The following is a 24,615-nucleotide window of genomic DNA, read 5'->3' on the forward strand; positions in this document are numbered from 1 at the left end:
TTAAATAAACTTTAATTACTTTTTGCATGGGAAGGGGTGAAAGGAAAATAAAACTTCTTCTGAGGACTAAAAGCAGCAGGCGGGGAGCAGCCCCCAGCATCGCTCCCCGCTCTTCCCGGAGGCCGCGGTGACGGGTGGACTCTCGGAACAGGGGGTGTTCGGGTCCCCCCGGGGCACACAAGGTCCCTAAAGGCACAAATGTCACTTTGTCCCCTCCCCGTGCGGCTGCTGTCACCTCCCCCGGAGCAGGCCACCTTGTGCAAAACCCCCACATAAAAAAATACCTTTTTTCAGTAGCAAACATCCTAAAAAACTAGAGTTTTAATCAGTGTCAGTTATCCACGCCCTGGACTGGAAATCCTGATTTACACCCGCTGGGTTTCCACTGGGAGGGCGACTGGGAGTGTCCTCAGTGGCACCGGGTTAGTGTGAGTGGGGGACAGACCCTTGCACAGGCAGAGGGTCCCCGGGTGGGACAGGGGCACCCATGGAGGGGCAGCAGCACCCACACCGCATCCCCCAGCACCCTGTCCCCAGGGCCAGGCGCAGGATCAGCCCCGGCGCATGGTGGGGTCTCGGCACCTCCCGCCGGCCCCTTCCCCTCAGACGAGAAGCCAAGGTCGGTGTCAGGGTCAAGGTCGGTCCCTGGCTGCTACAGACCCGGCTCCGCGCCGGCCTCCACCTCCAGCATCCGCCGGTACCTGCGCCGGCGCTCGCAGCGCGGACACGACTTGGTGCCGGCGTGGCAGTCCCAGTGGAAGACGGTTTTGCATTCGCTGCACCTGAAAGAAACGGAGGCAAAATCAAGAAAAAAAAGCTTGAAACGAGCAAATAAAACACCCCATCCTGTTGGTAACATCAGAGAGGAGAGAATGAACTTCTCCCCATCAAACCGGACCTGGGGATGTTTCCTTGTCTTTGTTTCCTCCAATGCTTGCTGAGTAAAGAGCCAAAGCCCCAGCAAGAGGCAGCTCAAGTCAGGCTGGACATGAGGAGGGAACTGTTGTCCCTGAGGGTGGTGAGAGCCTGGCCCAGGTTGGCCAGAGAGGTGGTGGCTGAACCATCCCTGGAGACATCCCAGGCCAGGCTGGACGGGGCTCTGAGCACCCTGAGCTGGTGCAGATGTCCCTGTCATGGCAGGGGGGGCACTGGGTGACACGTGCAGGTCCCTCCAACCCAAACCGTTTGATGATTGTAAGCCAAACCTTGCTCGCAAGAGCAGTAACTACTCGAGCGAAACCTCCCCTTGCAGCCAGCGCAGAGCGGAGCGGCAGCGGAAGGAGCCCCGCGGCAGCTGCTGGCGCTTCGCAGAGGAAAGAGAGACAGCTTGAGGTTTGCAACTTGCAGAGCGGCGGCGGCGCCAGAGCAAAGCAAAGCTGAGACACCAAACTGGGGGAGGCATCGCCGGCGCAGCTCAGGACCCCCTGCTCGCCTCCAGACCCCCCTTGAGACCCCGCACGTGGCAGGGACAGCGCACAGGGACATCGGGAAGGGGATGGGTGCGTGGGATGGTGTCGCCTTGGTCTCATCCACCCAGGACCTCCCAGCTCTGGCTCAGCGCTGCAGAAATGTAAACAGGCAGAAGCGATCCCTGGCGCGGGGCCGGCGGGGAGGAGACACCGCGCTGCGAGGGGCGGGCACGGCACCGTGAGTCAACAGGAGAGAAGTCCGTCCTACCAAGGCCCAGCTCATTTTATTCCCTGGTTGTGAGCCCCCGCCTCGCCGCAGGCAGCGAATGCAGCCCGGCCACATGCCAGCGGGTCGGCCGGGTGATTTCTTAAAATGCCCTTATGTGCAAATAACCTGGGGCACAATCCATGGGTGAATATGACTGAATACCTTAATTTTCCACAGGATGAGTGGAGAGGGGAGTGGAGAAACACCCAGCAGGGTGCCAGGAGGGGACCGTAACACAGAATCATTTTGGTTGGAAAAGACCCTCAGGATCATGGAGTCCAACCATAACCCACACCCAGCACTGCCCCATGTCCTGAGAACCTCATGTCCGTCCGTCCAACCCTCCAGGGCTGGTGACTCCAGCACTGCCCTGGGCAGCCTGTTCCAATGCCCCACAGCCCTTTGGGGAAGAAACTGTTCCCACATCCAACCTCAACCTCCCCTGGCGCAACTTGAGGCCGTTTCCTCTGCTCCTGGCGCTTGTTCCTGGGGAGCAGAGCCCGACCCCCCTGGCTCCAAGCTCCTTTCAGGCAGTTCAGAGATCAGAAGGTCTCCCCTCAGCTCCTGTTCTCCAGCTGAACCCCCCAGGTCCCTCAGCCGCTCCATCACACTTGTGCTCCAGCCCCTCACCAGCTCCGTTCCCTTCTCTCCACTCTCTCCAGCACCTCAAGGGTTTTCTCGTTGCAAGGGGCACAAAACTGACCCCAGGACTCAAGGTTTGGCCTCCCCAGCAGCCACCACAGGGCGATGGGCTCACAGCAAGGTCATGGTCAATGTGCAAAGCCACCTCGCTTGGTGACATCGCAGCAGCGGGACGTGACGGAGCTGTCGCTCACCTGGCGGTGGTGTCAAACTCGAAGGGAAAAATGATGTCGCTGCTGTTGCAGATCTGGCAGATGAAGCCTCGCTGGGTGCAGAGGTCGCAGTTGTAGACGTGGTGGGACGCGAACTGCAGCAGGGACTGCAGGAAGGTCTCGAAGACGCCGTCGGCGATCTGCGGGGTCAGAGGGATGTCAGGCAGGTGCTGAGCCCACCTCCTGATGGGTTTGCACCATGTACAATCCACGTTACACCTGTGCTTTGTGCTGCTGCATGAACTCAAGGTCGTCCTCCAAAAACCACCCACGTCCCACGTGTCTGGGTCACAATGGGACCCCAGAGAGCACCAGCACCCACAACCTGCTGGGAGGGGGCTCCTGGATCTGGAATTGAGGTGAAATTCGGCCACCCATCACCTCCAACGTTACTTGTAATAGATAAAGAGTTTGTTCAGAGACAAATGAGCAGCGCTCCTGGCTTAAATCGAGGGGAAAATTTGTCTTGCATAATCTCCATCATTCTTGGAGGGTACAGGCCTGTGCCAATTATTTGTGCAAATTAAAATAAAGGGAATTTATTTGCCTTTAAGCTGATGTGCAAGCTTGCAGAATGCACACGATGGTCGGGCACAAGGCGAAATGAAAACAAAACACTGTTTGAGGGCTCCTGCTGAGGAAGCGCCACGCTCGATGCGCATCTCCCCACACAGAAACACGCCTGTTTTCATCAGCAAAACCCACAAGAAGCTCTCACCTGCCTCAGATCAGCGACGCTGTACTTGTGGGGACACTCCAGGAGGTAGTGCCTGTGATCGAGCCTGCAAAGAAGCACAGAGAGGAAGGTGCTTAGCACAGAGAGGAAGGTGCTTAACGATTTCCACCACATCTCCAACCGCCCCGGAGCAAGGAGGAGCCTGGATGCTGAAGAAAATCGGTGCAAACTTGATTTTTGCATCGTGCTGCACACCCCAAATCTTGCCGCTGGAAACGGCGCGAGAGCATTTCAAAGCGGGGGAAAGAGAAAATAATACATCTCTCATCTGTTTTCCCAGGTGTTTCCTGTCCAGCCTGCAGCGCCTCGGGCAGGAAGGTGTTTCCTGAGCCACATCTCAAACAGCAGATGACACGGAGCTAAAAAGCAGCCCACGCCTTGGCAGCACCACTCCCAAGGCGAGCATGACGGGGACCAGGAGGTCACCGGGGTGCAAACAGGGGGACACAAGGGTCACGTCATCCCAACTCACCGCTTGCTCAGCTCCTTCAGGGCACCGCTGCGGCACATGACGAGATAATCTCCCAGCAGCTTCAGCTGTTCCCTGCTCCGGCGGATCCGTCCCATCCTCTCCACGTGGTTGTAGAGGCTCTCGTTGACCAGCTTCAGGTCGATCAGGGGCTGGTTACGGATCTGGGTGAGGAACTTCAAAGCCTGGCGGCAAACCTGGGGTGGGGAGAGGCAAGAGGTGGGCATGGAGCCAGGGAGGTGTGGGGAGCACACGGAGAGCTGGAGAAGCTCGAGAAGGGGATGTGAACCCCCTGGGGTTCAACAAAGCCAAGCGCAAGGTGCACGTGGGTTGGGGCAACCGCTGGTTTCTATCCAGGCTGGGGATGGAGGGATGGAGAGCAGCTCTGCGGAGAAGGACTTGGGGGCAATGGGGGTGAAAAGCTGGACATGACCCAGCAACGTGCACTTGCAGCCCAGAAGATCAATCGTACCCTGGGCTGCATCCTCAGCATCGAGATCTGGAGTCAGGACACACATGGAGCTGCTGGAGAGGGGCCAGAGGGGCCACAGGAATGATCCGAGGCTGGAACAGCTCTGCTGGGGACAGGGGAGAGAGCTGGGGTGTTCAGAAGAGAAGGGGAGACCTTAGTGTGGCCTTTTCATACTTAAAAGGGGCCGATCAGAAAGATGGGGACAGACTTTTGAGCAGGGACTGTTGCCATAGGACAAGGGGTGATAGTTTGAAAGTAAAAGAGGGAGATTCAGGCTGGACATGAGGAAGGAATTGTTGCCCTGAGGGTGGTGAGAGCCTGGCCCAGGTTGGCCAGAGAGGTGGTGGCTGAACCATCCCTGGAGACATCCCAGGCCAGGCTGGACGGGGCTCTGAGCACCCTGAGCTGGTGCAGATGTCCCTGTCATGGCAGGGGTGGCGCCGGATGACATCTGAAGGTCCCTTCAACCCAAACCATTCTATAATTCTATGACAACTCTGGAAACGTCCAGATGGACCTTCAGGAAGCGCGGGGCAGATGCAGGAGCGTCTCCCTGCCCGGACTCACCCCTCGTTTCGCCAGGTCCCAGTTGTGGATGAGGCGCGAGGGAATCACCGTCTCCTCGTCCCGGTGGCAGCTGTCGCAGTAATAGAGGCCGGAGAAGGCGCAGAGCTTGGCTTTGCCGAAGGAGAAGCCGATCTGTCTGGAGCAGCCTGCGGGGAGCGGGGAGGAGGTGATGAGAGGGGACCTGGCACCGTGAGGATGGGGGGAAAAGCTTTTGGGAGGGAGGAATGGAAAAGGAAGTCTTTGGAAGCATTTGAGATCAGTTAACGCACTTGCAGGACATTTGGTGAGGGGTCCCAAGCGTCTTCCCTGTGGGTTTAAGGCCACGATGGCCCAACAGGAGCCACTTCATTTTTTCCTCCATAAAAAATCTGGATTATCGCTGAACCCACTTTAATCCACCAAGTGGTTCAGCTGTTTATTTTTTTTTAGAAAAAGTGAATTCTGGAAATATTTCAGCGGTTTAGAGAACCTAAATCCCACCTGTCTGCCCCATCACCTCCTCCAGCACATTGTCCCCATTTTCCCTTCACTCAGCCTTACATTTCCTGCTGATGACACAGCACCAAACCAGCATCTGCAAGGGATGAAGTCAGGATGGATTAAGCCCAAAAAATCCTTTATTATAGCAATGAGTAACCCAGGAGGAACCAGCTCAGCTTTGCCACCCCATCCTTTGGCCTTTGGAATAGCTGGGGTGCAACCCCCAAAATATTCATGAAGGTCAAGTGTTGCTCTTTGAATTAATAATAATAAAAAAAGGTTTTATTGCTCATTATGCCCTGACACATAAGGAAACTTCTCCTGTTTGAGGCTGGGAGGGAGGTGAAAGCAGCAAGGCAGCCCCCGAAATAAAACAAGTATTAACTAGGAATTTGTCTTTTTGGTTGGTTGCTTCCATCTATTGGCGGGTGGAAGATGCAGGACAGAGTCCAAACAGAATGGAAATACATAGGTATAAAAAGAGAGAGAAAATAATAAACCTGCTGGAGGGTACAAGAAATATAATTGAAGTAGGAGAGAAATGTGAAGCTTAATTAACTTCCCAAGGTAACGAGCAAATTGTAACACGCACGGAGGTCAGCGAGCGCTGTTGTATTTAAACCGGCATCGGGGAAGGTGAAACGAGCGTGTTGCAGCATCAGCTCGTCACACCCGCTGCGATACTCGCCCTGTGCGGCGCTACCGGAAAAACAGCGTCTGCCCTCGACTGTGTGATCCTGCAGGCTGGTCCATCCAATGTCCCTCTTGGCCTTCAAGCCAAGATCCAGCTGTTTATGCCATAAATATCTTAAACTAGAGCCCGATAGTCGCTCAGTTGGACCAGTGCTGGGGTAGGATGGGGATTTGGCATGGGGGGACTCGCCCCATGCACAGAGACCCCCCCTCAAAGATGCTGATTTGGGAGGGGAAGCCCCACCAAGGGGTTTAAGACGGGGAAACAACTGGCCTGCAATGGGGTGGTGGGACTCAGGGCGTCTCATTAATTGGATGTCACCTCGTTAAGATGAAGGAATGTGACATCGTTCTGCTGGGGTTTGGACAAGCCAAGTGCCGGGTCCTGCGCTTGGGTCACAATAACCCCATGAATGCTCCAGGCTGGGGAAGAGCAGCTGGAAAAGGCCCTGGGGGTGTTGGTGACAGTGGCTGAACATGAGCCAGCGTGTGCCCAGGTGGCCAAGAGGCCACAGGATCCTGGCTGGTACCAGCACTGGGGTGGCCAGCAGGCCCAGGGCAGCGACCGTCCCTGTGCTGGGACCTGGGGAGGACAAACTGACAATCCTGGGGCAGCTCTGGGCCCCTCACGCCAAGAAAACCCTTGAGGTGCTGGAGCGAGTGGAGAGAAGGGAACGGAGCTGGTGAGGGGCTGGAGCACAAGTGTGATGGAGCGGCTGAGGGACCTGGGGGGTTCAGCTGGAGAACAGGAGCTGAGGGGAGACCTTCTGATCTCTGAACTGCCTGAAAGGAGCTTGGAGCCAGGGGGGTCGGGCTCTGCTCCCCAGGAACAAGCGCCAGGAGCAGAGGAAACGGCCTCAAGTTGCCCAGGGGAGGTTGAGGTTGGATGTGGGAACAGTTTCTTCCCCAAAGGGCTGTGGGGCATTGGAACAGGCTGCCCAGGGCAGTGCTGGAGTCACCAGCCCTGGAGGGCTGGACAGACGGACATGAGGTTCTCAGGACATGGGGCAGTGCCGGGGGTGGGGGAACAGTTGTACTCATTTTGAGGGGCTTTTCCAACTCAAATGGTTCTATGTTACGATTCTCTATACCTGCACAGATGAAGCTCTGCGAGTCCAGCCCCTTCTCCACAGGGATGGCCACCAGGTATTGCAACAAGAAGCCATTTTCCTTCACGATGTTCTTCAGCACGACCTGGGACTGTCCGTCCAAGCTGCCTCCCAGCGTCAGGGCCTCCTCGGCGCTCTCCAGGTAGGACATGAGCACCGCCCGCACCAGCTCCCGCCACGAAGCCGCCTCCTCCGCGTTCTCCGCCTGCAGCTTCAGGACGGCTTTGGAGGTGATCACCTTGAAGAACGCGGGTCCCCCGAGGCTCGTGTCCGGAACGATGTCCTGGATGGTCTCTATACCGTAACTGTTGCTTAAAATTTTGTCGTTGTTCCTGACTTTAAAGCACTTTAAAGTTTCCAGAGACAGGGAAAAAATAAAAGGGACCCAGGTTTTGTCTACGTCCACGTATAGAACAGCCTCTTTTATCGCGTCCAGCTCCGGTTCGTGAGCTGGAGCCCAGTCCAAGCCGTTCCCAGGTGCGTCGCTGTACTGGGGGAGAGCGGTGGGGTCGCTCTGGACGTCACCACCGTCTTCTGAATACTCGAGCGTCTCCCACTCCTCCTCCTCCAGCTGCGGGCGGCACTTGTGCAGCGCCTCGCGGATCCTGTCCAGCCAGTCCTCGGCCTCGTCCCGCGACGGAGCCCGCAGGTACAGCTTCTTCCCCAGGAAAACCAGCTCGAAGCGGCCGTCCGAGTGCGTCAGCGCCAGCGACTCGCAGCGCAGCAGGGAGTAGGTCTCCACGCAGATGCGATCCTCGTGGTCCAGGAAGAGTCGCAGCTCCAGCGGCGACAGCTCGCAGGAAAACTCCTTCCAGATGCCCATGGCTCCGCGGCGCTCCAGGCTGCCCAGCTTCAGGAGCCCGCGGAAGGGGTTGGACAGACCTGGGGTAAAAAAGGAGATGTCTCAGTATCATGGAAAAAGTGGGAGTTGGTAGAGGAAGAAAAGCCAATAGCGCAAACAGAGGCATCGCGGCTCTGTGAGCCGGTCCTGGTGGATAGTGGGATGGGGCAGGAACTTGGTCCCTCTTGGGCCCCTCAGCTCCAGCAGGACAGGGAACTGCTGGAGAGAGTCCAGCGCAGCCACCAAGATGCTGCAGGGAGTGGAGCATCTCCCGTGTGAGGAAAGGCTGAGGGAGCTGGGGCTCTGGAGCTGGACAAGAGGACACTGAGGGGGGACTCATTCCTGGGGATCAATATGGAAAGGGGCAGTGTCAGGAGGATGGAGCCAGGCTCTGCTGGTGACAACCAGGGACAGGACAAGGGGCAATGGGTGCAAACTGGAACACAGGAGGTTCCGCTTAAATTTGAGAAGCAACTTGTTGGGGTGAGGGTGGCAGAGCCTGGCCCAGGCTGCCCAGGGGGGTTGTGGAGTCTCCTTCTGTGCAGACATTCCAACCCGCCTGGACACCTTCCTGTGTAACCTCATCTGGGTGTTCCTGCTCCATGGGGGGATTGCACTGGATGAGCTTTCCAGGGCCCTTCAACCCCTGACACTCTGGGATCACCTGTCCAGCTGTGTTTGGGTTTTGAGGCTGAGATGGAGCGGGATGGCAGAAAAGAAACGCTTCCCGCAGAGCAGACACTGATGTGGGGACAGTGACACCCCAGCAAACCTCATCTCCTCCTAAAACGCTTCCCACCAAAGCCACTGTGGGCTCGGTGACGCCAAGTGACGTGGCCCCGCTGCCTTGTGCCGCTTTTCATGCTGCCATCAGTGACGGCAAACGGCTGCTGCCCAAACAGCCAAAACCTCAAACAGCCCATCACCTGAAATGCCAAACAGCCCGTTACCCAAAATCCCAAAGAGCCCATCATTCAAAATCCCAAACAGCCCATCGCCCAAAATCCCAAAGAGCCCATCGTCCATCCTCCCAGCCCCTGAGCACCACCTGGTGCAGAAGCCAAACCAAAGCAGGAGAGCTCGTACCCATCTGCCGGCGATGCACAACGCTGAAGCCCTTTTGTTCCCGTTCCGGCGAGGTTTTGGGCTGCCCGCTCTCCGAGGACGGCACTGACAGCCTTTCCAAATCCAGGGCGCTGATGAGCCCCGTGGCCGGCCCCTCGCCAGCCCCCTCCGGCCCAAAGCCGTTGACGGCGGCCGTATGTTCACTGCTATCTCCTGGAGAAGGTCTGTAGAAATCATCTTCGGAGATCCAGCTCTTTCTTTTCTGTTAAAAATAAAAATAACAAATACATAGGTTATTGCATTTATTGAACACCCTGGGGTGTTCAATGGTGGCCCCTCCATGGGGGCTGCTGCTGTGCAGACCCAATCCCAGGTGGTAACTCTGGATGGCCCCATGTTGATGTTCCCTGGTCCCTCCCAGCAGGGAACGCTCCGTGGGACTGGGGTCGGGCTCTGCTCCCCAGGAACAAGCGCCAGGAGCAGAGGAAACGGCCTCAAGTTGCGCCAGGGGAGGTTGAGGTTGGATGTGGGAACAATTTCTTCCCCAAAGGGCTGTGGGGCATTGGAACAGGCTGCCCAGGGCAGTGCTGGAGTCACCAGCCCTGGAGGGCTGGACAGACGGACATGAGGTTCTCAGGACATGGGGCAGTGCTAGAGTTAGGTTATGGTCAGACTCAATGATATCAATAGTGTCTTCCAACCAAAATTATTCAATATGATTCTAAATTCCAAACCCGATCAGCTCTCTCCCCCTACAACCATTGAGGAGCTCAGAGGGAGAGCACACACCCCATAGTAACCACAGACAAGATCTTTGGTGCATGAAGTTTTCCTGACAGAGCCTGGGGAAGGGTACGAGCTCATCCAGAGCAGCATCACCATCCTCGTTCCAGGAAGAACAGACACGAGAAGAGGTTCAGAGAAGATGGTTGGGATGAAACAGGGACCTGTGGCTTACAAGGAGATGCTACAAACACCACGCCTGATCCGTACAGCCAAAAAGGCCGAGAAAATATTTGTCTCCCTATATCAGGACGGGATGAGACCCACAAGCAGAAGAAAGCTCGTTAAGCCAAAAGCAAACATGGCTGTTAACTACCCCAGGAGTTTTTCCGGCAACAAGAACAGTGCAAAGATCAGGACAAGGTCCTTCAACAGACACGGGGAGCAAAACACGACCCAGCTCAGCAAAAGGGAGCAGCTTCCCCAGAGCCAGTGCATCCTTCCAGGGCTGCGTCCCCCCCTCGACCACCCTCCCCTGCCTGTATTGTGAGCAACAAGCGCAATGACAGCAGGAGAGCCATGACAAAGGCTCACGGGTGGCTTAGAGCTCCCAGCCCAGGAATGCAGGTTGCTCTGTGAGTCATGCGAAAGCACGGGGAGGGGGGGGAATTTCCTGTTGACACCGTATGTTATACATAGATTAGGTCAAACTGGCCCAGCGCCACGAGGAAGCAACGGAAACGGGATAACTGGGAGCTGAAAGGAGCAGGGAGCAAAAGGAGAAACGGTTTTAGTGGGGTATGAAGGATATCCTGAGCTCGCCAGGATGGAAACGATGGGAACCGGGATGGAAACGATGGGAACCAGCGTGGAAAAGTCAGTAATAAATTAGGCAGAAGACATGGCTGGTCAAAGAGTTTCCTAAACGCAAAAGCAGGTGGATTATCTCCTCTGTTCATCACCACTGTTTAAACTGGCCTAAGCGCCAGGGAATGCCGTCCTGCCCTGGGAATATTTTTCCCCTGGAAAACTCTTGTTTCTCAACCAGACAACACTTTTCCCTCCTCTCACACAGCCCGCGAACAAAGAAAAGCTGCGACTCTCAGGTCGTTTTATCAGTTCGCACACAGCCTAAAGTCAGACTTGTGCAAGAGCGCATCGCTCGCCACATATTGTTAACAAAACCAAGACCTTCCTGTTGCCGCAGCTCTTGGTGAGGAACACCTGGGGTTTCAAAAGCTTTGGTGCCTCATTATCAAGAAAATATTGACTTTGACACAATTTCTCCAAGGGTGGCTGCATGGACACAGCTCCAGAGGGCCCAGTAAGGTGAGTGGAGTGGGGAGCAGCACTTACACCCACGTTGAGTTTGGAGAAAGTGGGGCCTGCTGGAAGCTGTCACCAGTTTTCTTTTCCTTTTCTATTAGATCTGATGTTCAGGAAGTGTAAAAGCAAAGAGATCATGGAATAATCGAATCAGTTTAGTTGGAAGAGACCCTCAGGATCATTGAGTCCAACCATAACCCACCCCTGGCACTGCCCCATGTCCTGAGAACCTCATGTCCGTCTGTCCAACCCTCCAGGGCTAGTGACTCCAGCACTGCCCTGGGCAGCCTGTTCCAATGCCCCACAGCCCTTTGGGGAAGAAATTGTTCCCACATCCAACCTCAACCTCCCCTGGCGCAACTTGAGGCCGTTTCCTCTGCTCCTGGCGCTTGTTCCTGGGGAGCAGAGCCCGACCCCCCTGGCTCCAAGCTCCTTTCAGGCAGTTCAGAGATCAGAAGGTCTCCCCTCAGCTCCTGTTCTCCAGCTGAACCCCCCAGGTCCCTCAGCCGCTCCATCACACTTGTGCTCCAGCCCCTCACCAGCTCCGTTCCCTTCTCTCCACTCGCTCCAGCACCTCAAGCTCTTTCTTGTTGCGAGGGGCCCAAAACTGCCCCCAGGGTTGGTGGTTTGGCCTCCCCAGTGCCGATAGCGCTCGAGCTGCAGCACCCACCGGACACCCCAGCAGTGGGGACAGGAGATATTCAGCCGCGGGGCTGCGCACCCCTGGGGTCCCCTCGCCGTTGCCGGCCGTGCCGCCTCTGCCCGTCTCTCCTCTGCCGGGAATGCTGCGCCGCGGGGCCGAAACCCCGGCTGTGCCGCTGCCTCGCGGTGCCGCGTCCCCGTCCCCTTCGCTGGCTGTCACCGTGTCACCCGCCCGAGCGGCGCTGGGAGGCGGGTGCTGAGGAGGAGCTGTGGGGGCTGGCGCCGGGGGGCAGACGGGTGGTTGTGGGGAGCAGCCCAGCACATTTTGCACCTGCTCTCCCTCCGGGGCATCCAGGCTCGGTTTGGTTTTGCTGAACTCAGACAACACCCTGGAAACAGAAAAACGATTGGTTTGAACACTCAGAACCTATAAAAAAACCAAAACAACCCAGTTATTGCAAATTAGAACCACCCAAAAAGATGCTCGGTGCCACTGTGTGTCTCCTGCGGGCTGGCAGCGCTTTGCAGCTGCAAAAAACCCTGCGACAAGCAGAAAGATGTGTGATTTGTGCCCTGCGCAGCAGCCGACCCCACTGCAGGCAAGGAGCCTGCCTGCAAAGGATGAGTCTCCTAATTACACGTGTAAATGGGGTTTAATTTGCTCCTAACGCAGGGAGGGCGCTGGGAGCTCCCCCCAGCCCCTGGACACGCATTCAGCCACAGACCCTGTGCCAAATTTCCAATGTTTTCATGCCCGTTAATGAGTAATTATTAGCGGAGCCCGGCCAGACCAGACGCTGTTCCCATGCCCTGGCGAGGCTGAACTAAACCCAAGATCAAAATTCAAAACGACGTCTTTCCGTCACGAGTTTAATCCCATCAAGGCAGGTTCTTCCAGGGTCGTCTTGAGATGCAAAACCCCAGATGGAGGTGACGACGTTATCAATGGGGAGGATCAGACCGCAGCTCTAAACCCTCTTGAAGACCCTTATGGGGAAGAAGGTGCCTCCATCAGCACCCCAAGGTCAGGCTCATCAGAGCCAGGCTTTAAAGGTGGCAGGGAAAACATGTACTGATTACTCAGAGCTTATATAACCCGCTGCAAACCTTTGTGCTGGGTGTTTGGGAGACATAAATCACGGGGATGACAAACTAACAACCTCCCCGCTCTAAATTATCCGCCGAAGCTGCAAATTACAACCTTTTCCTGTGAGCAAACTCGTTTCTGTCCCTGTGCAGAAAGCCCCGGAGCATCCCCCGGTGTACGCCAGGGAGATGTGACATTCCTGAGAGCGGGGAGCGGCATTTTTTTGACATGTTTTCCCCGGCAAAGAGGACGGACACGCATTTCAGCGGCCAGGAGCTCATTTGTTGTGGCAGCAGAGTCCCAGTGCGCTGCGCTTCAGGGGCAAAAACCAGCTTATTAAACCAAAAACGGGAAGAAAACCTTCCTGTTCATAGAGAGAAAATGAAAAAAGAAGCCAGGAGAGGGTTAGAAACCCGTTTGATGTGGGAACGGACTCACTCTTGCAGCGACCTGTCCAGGTCCGCGTTGGTGGCCGTGCCCAGGTCGGAGTCGCAGGGATGCGGGGGGACGCTGTCCGAGCCCAAACTGGAGGAGAGCTGGGACGAACTGGTGGTGTTGAGGCTCAGCGAGGACGCCGTGAGCTTGGCTTTGCCGCCGGCTCTGCCGATGGGCAGGGCGGACGGTCGGATCTCGATCTCGTCCGATTCCGACGACTGGGACGCGGAACCCAGCGACGCTTTCCTGCGCGGTTCGGCCGCCGGGGACTCCGGCTGCTCCCAAACGGGACACAGACCCGACAGGGACAGCGGGGTGACCGTCCACTCGTTCAACACGGCGGATTTGTAGGAAAGCTGGAAGGTTAAGGACGTTAAGCCCTGCAGGTAGCTGAGGAGGAACTCGCACTCTTCGGCATCCAAGAGCAGAGCGGTCGCCTGGTAATACTCGGGCAGGCGGGTCCGGTCCTGCAGCAGCAGCTTTAGGTAACACTCCACCAGCCCATCGTTCAGCGCCAGCCGCAGCCACGCTCGGCACCGCCCCACGTCTGTGTTGATGAAGATGAGCTGTTCCAGCTCCGAGACGGTGTTTCTGGGGGAAAAAATAAAAAAAATAATGGAATAGGATGTGAGCGGCTCCATTTTCAGTCCATCACAGAATCCCAGAGTGTCAGGGGTTGGAAGGGACCTGGAAAGCTCATCCAGTGCAATCCCCCCATGGAGCAGGAACACCCAGATGAGGTTACACAGGAAGGTGTCCAGGCGGGTTGGAATGTCTGCACAGAAGGAGACTCCACAACCCCCCTGGGCAGCCTGGGCCAGGCTCTGCCACCCTCACCACGAACAAGTTGCTTCTCACATTTAAGCAGAACCTCCTGTGTTCCAGTTTGCACCCATTGCCCCTTGTCCTGTCCCTGGTTGTCACCAGCAGAGCCTGGCTCCATCCTCCTGACACTGCCCCTTTCCATATTGATCCCCAGGAATGAGTCCCCCCCTCAGTGTCCTCTTGTCCAGCTCCAGAGCCCCAGCTCCCTCAGCCTTTCCTCACACGGGAGATGCTCCACTCCCTGCAGCATCTTGGTGGCTGCGCTGGACTCTCTGCAGCAGTTCCCTGTCCTGCTGGAACTGAGGGGCCACAGCTGGACACAAGATTCCAGGTGTGGTCTCCCCAGGGCAGAGCAGAGGGGCAGGAGAACCTCTCTGACCTACTGATCACCCCCTTCTAACCCACCCCAGGTCCCATTGGCTTCCTGGCCACAAGGGCCCAGTGCTGGCTCATGGTCACCCTGCTGTCCCCAGGACCCCCAGGTCCCTTTCCCCTACGCTGCTCTCTAATAGCTCATTCCCCAACTTACACTGGAACCTGGGGTTGTTCCTGCCCAGATTCAAGACTCTACACTTGCCCTTGTTCTATTTCATTACATTTTCCCTGCCCAGCTCTCCAGCCTGTCCAGGTCTCTGATGGCAGCACAGCTTCCAGTGTCACTCACTCCTCCCAGCTTGGTGTCACCAGCAAACTTCTGACAGTCACTCTGTTCCCTCATCCAGGTTGCTGATGAATATATGGAATAATACAGGTCCCAGTACTGACCCTTGAAGGACTCCACTAGATACAGGCCTCACGGGGGCAGATTTTCCACCATGAAGTGCTGTGGGGAGTTTAGGAGTTGGGTCAAAAATGGCTGAGGGAAACGTGTTTTCTCCATGGAAAATGTGGTTTGTCATGGAGAAGAAAGAGCTCCTGAATGCCCCAAAGATAAATATATGGATAACGACCTCAGGTCATCTCGTCTCTCTGGCTGGAGGTGTAGATGGGGTTCTCAGGACATGGGGCAGTGCCAGTGGTGGGGGAACGGGTGGACTTGATGATCTTGAGGGGCTTTTCCAACCAGGTTCTTGGGGATCTGGTTTAGAGGAGGACTTGCTGGTGTCAGGCTAATGGTTGGACTGGATGATCTTAAAGGTCTTTTCCAACCAAAACCATGCTCTGATTTTCTCCCTGATATCCCAGGCATCGCTCACCCTGGACCACGGACACAGGGTTTGAAATTCCCGCTGTCCCCACACAGGGTCACGCTCGGGCTGGATGCTCCTTGGTGACAAACGTGTGGCTAAATCCTCGCTTCACGGTTTAAAATCAGCCAAAACACAGTGAAAACCGCTGCGGTAGCCCAAAAACTAAAACATGGGGTGAGTTTGAGCTCCTCAACAAGTCTCAGCTTTCTGATTTCAAGTGTTCTGCCCCACAAGCCAAGAGCGACCCCACGCTCCCTAATCCTCCCTGGATCCAGCATCGCAGACGCTACAAACACAGAGGGGAAGTTTTGTTAACTATTTTTTAATCTGTTTCTCAAAACAGAAGCAAAAAAACCTTCAAAGGGCATAAAAATATCCCCCGTAGCATGTGGAGGAGCTATTTTCATCTGCTCTTTCATCACTGAAGAGCTGGTGATGGAGTTGGTTTTCAAAACTGTTTGTGAGGGTTGTTATTTAGCGTGGGAGGACTCTGTGTGGGGAGCGGCACAGAAAACCCCCAGAAATAATGATTCTTACCCAGGCCAGACCTCCACAAAGCTTGTAGTGATGATGCTCATCCTGGTTGGGACATGGGGAAACTGAGGCAAAGAAACCCCAGGTCAGGAGAGCCAGCAAAGCCACTGCTGCCATAGGGCACCCAGTCACCGGGAGGACACGGAATCCTCATATACCCCCCAAAATAAATAAAAAAGGGCTGTACCCTAAGCCGGCAGCAGCGTTTGATTCCTTAACAGCTTGGAGACATTGGTTTGCACCTAAGTGGCACTTGACCCCTTGCACACGGGGTGAATTATCTTTCCATCCAGCCGTCGTTCTGGTCACCGTTCCTGTCTGATACTGCTATCTGATCTGATATCTAGCTGATATCTATCTACCCGATACCTATCCGATATCTATCTATCCGATATCTATCCACCCGATACCTATCCGATATCTATCTATCCGATATCTATCCACCCGATACCTATCTGATATCTATCTATCCGATATCTATCTACCCGATATCTATCTACCTGATACCTATCCGATATCTATCTACCCGATATCTATCTACCCGATACCTATCTACCTGATACCTATCCGATATCTATCTACCCGATACCTATCCGATATCTATCTACCCGATATCTATCCACCTATCCGATACCTATCCACCCGATATCTATCCACCTATCCGATACCTATCCACCCGATATCTATCCACCTATTCGATACCTATCCGATATCTATCCACCTATTCGATACCTATCCGATATCTATCCACCCGATATCTATCCACCTATTCGATACCTATCCGATATCTATCCACCTATTCGATACCTATCCGATATCTATCCACCCGATATCTATCCACCTATTCGATATCTATCCGATATCTATCCACCCGATATCTATCCACCTATTCGATACCTATCCGATATCTATCCACCCGATATCTATCCACCTATTCGATACCTATCCGATATCTATCCACCTATTCGATACCTATCCGATATCTATCCACCCGATATCTATCCACCTATCCGATATCTATCCACCCGATATCTATCCACCCGATAGCTGTCCACCCATCCAATATCTATCCTATATCTATCCACCCGATATCTATCCACCTATTCGATACCTATCCGATATCTATCCACCCGATATCTATCCACCTATTCGATACCTATCCGATACCTATCCACCTGATATCTATCCACCTATTCGATACCTATCACCCATCCGATATCTATCCGATATCTATCCGCCCATCCGATATCTATCCGCCCACCCGATATCTATCTGATATCTATCCACCCGATATCTATCCGATGTCTATCCACCCGATATCTATCTATCTATATCTGATCTATCTGATCTCCACCTGGTATCTGTCACTACCTGAAAGGAGCTTGGAGCCAGGGGGGTCGGGCTCTGCTCCCCAGGAACAAGCGCCAGGAGCAGAGGAAACGGCCTCAAGTTGCGCCAGGGGAGGTTGAGGTTGGATCTGGGAACAATTTCTTCCCCAAAGGGCTGTGGGGCATTGGAACAGGCTGCCCAGGGCAGTGCTGGAGTCACCATCCCTGGAGGGCTGGACAGACGGACATGAGGTTCTCAGGACATGGCACAGTGCCGAGGGTGGGGGAACGGTTGGGCTCGATGTTCTTAAAGGTCCTTTCCAACCAAAACGATTCTATGATTCTCCAGTTCCCTGAATTCCGCCACTTTTGCGCCAACAATGGGATAAACCTGTGCATGCAAACACCTTTTACGCAGTGCCGGTCACTCACCGATGGGTGATGCTCTTCAGCAGCCCCCAGAAAACCGGCTGGGGAAGGGGTCCCCGTCCCCCCGTTTTCTTCCCTTTCCCGCCGCTCTCAGCCTTGACGTGTTTCGCCTTCAGCCCGTGCACGAACGCGGCTTCCAGGGCGCTGCACAGCGCGTTGGCGTCGCCGTCGTCGCTGGTGACCGCGGCGTCGGAGCTGGCGTACCGCTTCTGCAGCGCCTTCACGGCCCGCACCAGCTGCTTCTTGATCCGCTGCAGGGCAGGAGAGACACGCTTGGGTCATTAAATATATATAGAGAAATACAAATATCGGGAAATATTTCATCTAAAAGGGCTCATAAAACCGCGAGGCTCATCCAGAGCAAGCACCGCGGCATTCCTGCGTCATCCATGGGATGAACCGGTCAAGCCGGGGACTAATGCTATTGGCATCCCAGTTCACCTGGCTGCTTGTTTTATTTAAAAATAAGCTATTTATGCAATTTTAGCGCATGTTTCAGAGCCCACTGGCTTGTTGAGGGCGCCTTTAGAGAGCCTGCAGACACTGAATTGCTGGAGACGATAGGGGGACACAGAAATGAGGGGAACAAGTAGGATTAAATAAGCACGAGTGAGAAATGAGGATCTGAAAGGAGGTAACATGTAATTAGGGCTGCGATACCGCTTGAACTCATGCAGTTCAGGCCGAGCAGCGTGTGATCCACTAACAAGTCCCAGGGCAGAAATCAAAGCCATCGATCTTGCTCGTCTGTGTTTTTAAGCCACCGGCGCCGCTGGGATGAGCCACCCCAAAAAAAGATGGTTTTGGATGGGCATTTGGGGTGTAGCTGCTGCTTTGAAGCTGGAACATGGGAATTCTCCCCTCTGGCAGCTTTGCCTCCCTCTTTCTCACACCAGTGAAAGAGCAAATCCAGTGAATTTAACAACTTTACGCCGGTGGAGAGGGGTTTTATTCCAGCACAGCTGAGTCTGGATGTCTCGATCAAACCTGATTGAAAATGAAGGTCGCACTTCCCAAGAGGCGTTTGGCAAACGCTGCAGGTTCAGCCGGGAACTCCTCAAACAAGTCACGTTTTGGTTTCAAACCCACAGCTGAAGAGCAGCAGTTGCTGCCACCGGGACGACGACTCCAACCCAGATTAAATTTCCAGCTCAGGATTAAAGAGCGCGAACGATTTTGTCAGTCGCGCGTGAATTCATTCTGCCGTGGGATGAATTAAAACACCCGGCTCGAAGTGCTGGGTTTGAATTTGGCTGGTTAAACATGTTTAGGCTCCCAAAATGGGGGAAAAAAGCACAAATAGAGAGTAGGAATGATCCTTCGCTTGTATTGGGGTCTGATGCCCCACGTGGGGTTTGGCCACGAGGGATGAAGCCCACAGTAAAGTCTGGTGGGATTTAACTCAGGGTCACTCTGTTTGATTTAATCCCCCCACACCAGACAAACCATCACGGATCCTCTTTGCCAGAACCATATAAACCACCCCCATCCCAGCTGGGAGCGCCACCAAGTCCTGCCACATCTCCATTGGTAACTGGAGCAGCACTGGGGGGTAACTGGAGCTATTTGGGGGTGTCTCGCTCACCTGGATGGCTTCCTTGGGGTCACCGGTGTGGCTCGAATGCATCTCGGCTGCAGCCGCTCCCCGCGCTGCCTTCACATATCACCTTTGGGACAAGGAGGAGGAGCAGGTCTGAGCACCCGTTTGGTTCCCAAGCGCCAGGGGAGCGCCCGGCGCCGCGGATCCTGCACCGGGACGTTGTGCCAGAGCTCACGGTCGGGACCGAGCCCGGCGCGACGTGCCGCGCTTGTGGGCACCGGGAGAGTTTCAGGCAAAACAGAGTGTGGCCAAGAGACAGAGAGGGAGTAATTAAGCCTTGCGAGAGGGTGTAATTAAGCCTTGCAAGCTGCCCGCAGGCAGCACTAGCCCCGGGTGAGACGCCGGGCTGGTTGCACCAGCGGTGATGCTTGCAGGGCCAGGACCATGTCGCTTCTGTGCCCATGTCACCTGCAACACCCGGCATCAGCGCAGGCAACCAAACGTGCAGGTTTGGCCAGTGAACCCGAGCGACAGCACCCAAAGCTGCATGAATGGCACCCACAGGGTCATGGAGTCCAACTCCAACTCTTTTCCAAGGGGGAGGACATCACCCATGTCATAGAATCATAGAATCATTTTGGTTGGGAAAGACCCTCAAGATCATTGAGTCCAACCATTCCCCCACCCCCGGCACTGCGCCATGTCCTGAGAACCTCATGTCCGTCTGTCCAACCCTCCAGGGATGGTGACTCCAGCACTGCCCTGGGCAGCCTGTTCCAATGCCCCACAGCCCTTTGGGGAAGAAATTGTTCCCACATCCAACCTCAACCTCCCCTGGCGCAACTTGAGGCCGTTTCCTCTGCTCCTGGCGCTTGTTCCTGGGGAGCAGAGCCCGACCCCCCTGGCTCCAAGCTCCTTTCAGGCAGTTCAGAGATCAGAAGGTCTCCTCATGCTGGGAAGCCCCGGTAGAACCGGAGCCGAAGGCGCAGCAGCAGCTTTGCTGGGGTCATCATGGCCACAACGTTTTGCAGACAACAACAGACCTTTGGCTTCTGAGTTCTGGCCTCCTGCCCTGTTCTTCGGAGCTGTCTGTGCAAACCCAGCTGTGCCCAGGGGCTCCGTCAGCAAAGCACGTGGCTGTGAGCAAAACGCCGGTCGCACGGCTCAAACACATCGTGTGCTGGGGCTGAAAAGGGTCCGAGAGACGCTCCAGCACCAGCTGCCGCCCTGAAGCCTCCTCAGGATGCGAGTGGTTGGAAAAGAAATGTATTCCCTCAAGCTGGAAGCCCTTGTTGTGGCTTTGCCACCCACACGGAGAAGGACAGAGCGCAGGGTTTGGGGATGGCTGTGGCACATTGGTGTGGCATTGATGCTTTGGATTATATTTCCAAGACGACACTGAAATGGCACAGATTTCCCCCAAGCGGAGCTGACGGTCTCAACCTGCCCCTCTCCTTGCACCACAAACTGGTAGAACATGGTTTGCAGATCAGCTGCTACACATTCATGACCAGACTTGAAGGCAACGGTGGCCCAAATCCAGAGCAGCCCAAATCTGGAGCATCCTGAGTCCAGACCAGGCCTGGAGCAGCCTGAATCTGGAACATTCCAGACCTGAACCAGCCTAAACCCAGAGCAGCTCAAATCTGGAGCATCCTGAGTCCAGACCAGACCTGGAGCAGCCTGAATCTGGAACATTCCAGACCTGGAGCAGCCTAAACCCGGAGAAGCCCAAACCTGGAGCATCTGGGACCCAGAGCGGCCTGAATCCAGAACAGCTGAAACTCGGAGCAGCCCAAATCTGAACCAGCCTAAACCTGGAGCAGCCTAAACACAGAGCATCCTGAATCCAGAGCATCCCAGACCTGAAGCAGCCGAAACCTGGAGCATCTCAAATCTGGAACATCCCAGACCCAGAGCAACTTGAATCTAGAGCAGCTGAAACCCAGAGCATCCCAAATCTGAACCAGCCTAAACCTGGAGCAGTCTAAACACAGAGCATCCCAAATCCAGAGCAGCCCAGAGCTGGAGCATCCCAAATCTTGAACATCGCAGACCTGGAGCAGCCTGAACCTGGAAGATCTCAGACCTGGAGCATCCCAGACCTGAAGCAGCTTAAACCCAGAGCATCCTAAACCCAGAGCATCCCAAATCTGAAGTATCCCAGACCCAGAACAGCCTAAACCTGGAGCATCTGAAATCTGGAGCATCCCAGACCTGGAGCAGCCTGAATCCAGAGCATTCCAGACCCAGCGCATCCTGCCCTGCTCAGCACAGCAGCTCAAGAGCCCTTTGGGGACAACCCCCAGATCGACCCCGAGTGTTTCCAGAGTTCACAGACCATTTCATACCAAAGCAAACTGGTTTTACCACGACTTGTCATAAGATTTCCTCCCTCCGGGTTGCAACACAGAAACCAGGGAGCACATTATGGGAACATCAACCTCTGGCTCAAAGGCTCGAGGTGCTGCTGGGGGGTTTTGGGGGAGCGAGGGGACACTTAAGAGACAGGAGCACAGTCCCCATCTCTGCCCGGGTTCAGGCAGCATCAGGCTCCTTGGGGCTCTGCCCCATTCCCTGTCACCTCCTCCACACACCCCAAAACAAGCAGCACATCCCACCCACAACAAATCTGGGGTGTAGCAGCTGGGGACAGAGACCCAAGGGTGGGAGAAATGCTGGGGGTTCATGGTGGCATTTCAGGGTGGGTGTTCCAGCTCCAGGACTGTACCCACCGCCCGTGCTCTCCGTGTCGGTCACCTTGGTGTCCCCAAGCCGGTCACAAAGGTGAGAGCGGTGTTTTCACAAAGACCTCGACCGGGTTTTACTAGATCGGCGGAATTCCCCCCAAAACCGGCATCGCCGGTGGGTGAGGTGCCGAGGGCACCCACCGCCTCCACCACGGGACTCTCCGCTCCCACCGAGACCAGTCCAACCAGTTTGCCCCAGCAGCGCTTCTGCTGGGACAGCGTTTGCCTGAATAGCGAGGGCGGGTTCCACCAAACACGAATCTCCGGAGAAACGCGGGGAGACGGGACCAGCAGCACCAGTGCCAGGTGAGGCGGCTCCAGAAAGAACCAGATCCTGGAAAATCACGGCTGTTCCTTGTCATCTTGAAAGGATAAGAGACAGGATGGATGTGCAAACGCAGAGAAAAGCACACAAACAGCAGGGAAAATAACTTAAAATACCAAACCCACATTGTTTCCCAGCATTCAGCACTCCAGGGGTGACGCGGGCAGAGTGTAACAGAGCGAAACAAAGACAATAAAACAAGTGAGAAAGAGAAACAGCCAGTGAGTTGGCGTGGCTAAACCTACCGAGGAAGAGTCGCTGGCGCGAGAGCTGAGCTGTTTATTTACCAAAGTGCTGCGGAACAGCCCGGCTCTTTGGGAACAGCTTGTTCGAATCGAGCCTCGAGAGGCACAGACCCCGTCCCGGCGCTCGGCTCTTGGGTCTCTCAAGGCAGCGACGCTCCCTGAGTTATAAATAAACAGCAGCTCGAGCGCCGGCGCTTCGGGGATGGAAAACAACAGCCCGGGACGGCGGCGCGAGCGGTGACTCAAGGCCGGGACGCGGAGCCCGTCATTTTCCAAGCACGAGGGCTGTACCTGTCACCGCGGGGACACGGGGCTGTGACGGGACCGTGTGTCTCAGGGCCGGTGCGGGGACAACCTGTGAGCACCCAGCCAGGCTTAAAACACAAGCCGAGCTCAAGCGGAGGCAGCTGGGGGGTCAAAAAAGCAGCCGGCAGGATAAAACCCCTCGGAGTTATTTTGGCAAGTGTAATTTGGCAATAAGATTGTTAGGAAATACTTCTCGGGGGCATCGCGTGAAGGATGGGGAGCATTGCGTAAGGGACGGGGACAACGCGCCACCCTCTTCTGTGTGGAAACGTTCTCGTTTTGGTTGGAAAAGACCCTCAAGATCGAGTCCAACCGTAACCCAACCCGCATCCTTGAGAACTTCGCCTGCGCTCACAAACCTGCTGCTGGATGGAGACGAGTCGCCGCTGAAACGCTCCAGGACCCAAACAGGAGGTCCGGGAGCCGCCGAGCTCCCACGTTGATGGCCAAAATGTTTCTAAAACACTTAAAAAGCGCCAATTTCTTTAAGCTCGCTGCCTGTCCTGCACCAAGCTGTGGTTCGCAGGTGAAGCTGGGGTTGGTTGTTCCCGGCGTCGCAGCCGACGGAGCCACCGTGCAAGTGTGAAACCCCCAGTGTGTGCGGCAAAACAATCCCGTATTTACACTCCTGAATCTGGTGTCACTTCGGATTCCCGGCGCTGGAGGTTCCCGGGTGACTCGGTGGGCAGGTGGCGCAGGCCAGGTGACACATCCATCGATGGGGGAACTGGGGGGCACTGGAATTAAGATGAGAAGAAATCAGCTTTTTAAACTCTACGTTTGCTGCTGGACACACAAATTTCCCAGGGTTGCTCGGAGCCGCTCGTTTTAAGCGAGAAAATGTCATTTATAGGGAAAATAACACCCAATAAATTGGAGAAAACTGTAAAACTGCGTGTGCTCAGATGTTGGCACTGAGGGGTGCATTGAGGAGCAGACACCTGTGACCCCTCCATGGGAGAGAGCGGGTCTGACCCAAAGTGTGTTGGGGCCAAGGGCAGCGCTGCCCACGCGGTGGGGCTGGTGTGGGGGTCACAAAGGCAGATCTGGGGGGGCTTGAGGTTGTAGGGGGGTTGGGTGGGGATGGACAAGCCCCTGCCCCCCCCTCCTCGCTGGGTGGTGCAGGCAGAGCCCTTATTTGGGGTGTGCGGGGGGCACCCCTTGTTTGCACCACCCTGCACCCGCTGTCTGCACCCCGTGAACTGCATCACCCAGCACCCCATGGACTCCCCCCCTGCACTCTCTGACCCCCCCATCAACCTGCACCCCTTATCTGCACCCCCTTTCCAACCCCCCCATCACCCTGCACCCCATCTGCAGCCCTTATCTGCTCCCTATGAACCCCAGTACCTCATGGACCCCCCCACCCTGCACCCCCTGCCCCCCCTTTCTGACGCCCCCATCATCCCATCTGCACCCCCCCCCCCCTTGCACCCCATGGACTCTCCTACCCTGCGCCCCCCATTTGAACCCCACCCACCCTGCACCCTCTGCCCCCCCATCACCCCGCACCCCCTGTTTGAAGCCCCCCCACCCTCTCACACCCCCCCGCACCCCTTTCTGACCGCCCCAGCACCCCCAGACCCCCCAGCACCCCCAGTCCGTGCCCTCTGACCCCGCACCCCCCGTTCCTGTGTCCCCCTCCCCCCCCGTGTCCCCCTGTCCCCCCCCACGCTCACCGGCTCCGCGTCTCCGCTCGGGGAACCCGGAAGTACCGGCCTTGCCGGGAGCGCGCACGCCCCGCCCCTCCTGGCGTCAGCGCGCAGAGGGGCGGGATAGAGGGGCCACGCCCACCCGGGCAGGGGGCGTGGCCAAGGGGCCGGGAAGGGCCCACAAACACGTGCGCACCCTTGCACAAGCGCGCACGTGCACGTGTGCACACGCACACACACGTGGACATGTGGTAATGCACGTGTGCGTGCACACACACGCACATGGACACGCGTGCATGTGCATACACATACATC

General features: G+C 55.8%; 1 protein-coding gene across 2 annotated transcripts; it reads right to left on the reverse strand.

The window, feature by feature from the left end:
* PLEKHM1 (pleckstrin homology and RUN domain containing M1) lies at window positions 1-24,365 on the reverse strand. Of its 2 annotated transcripts, XM_080359869.1 has the most exons (13): window positions 24,328-24,365; window positions 23,008-23,385; window positions 19,068-19,149; window positions 17,486-17,733; window positions 13,180-13,767; window positions 11,683-12,043; window positions 8,985-9,225; window positions 7,040-7,939; window positions 4,776-4,921; window positions 3,740-3,933; window positions 3,250-3,313; window positions 2,514-2,671; window positions 1-782 (listed from the first exon to the last, which is right to left on the reverse strand). In XM_080359869.1, the coding sequence occupies exons 3-13, from the start codon at window positions 19,107-19,109 to the stop codon at window positions 653-655; spliced, it is 3,072 nt and encodes a 1,023-aa protein (XP_080215995.1). In that variant the 5' UTR covers window positions 19,110-19,149; window positions 23,008-23,385; window positions 24,328-24,365; the 3' UTR covers window positions 1-652. The 2 variants fall into 2 exon arrangements, with proteins under 2 accessions (XP_080215995.1, XP_080215996.1); XM_080359870.1 differs by lacking the exons at window positions 23,008-23,385; window positions 24,328-24,365 and adding an exon at window positions 22,343-22,414.
* Window positions 24,366-24,615: the final 250 nt, after the last annotated feature.

The sequence above is a fragment of the Nesoenas mayeri genome (genome assembly GCF_963082525.1).
Source record: "Nesoenas mayeri genome assembly, chromosome: 26".
In the NCBI taxonomy this organism is placed as follows: Eukaryota; Metazoa; Chordata; class Aves; order Columbiformes; family Columbidae; genus Nesoenas; species Nesoenas mayeri.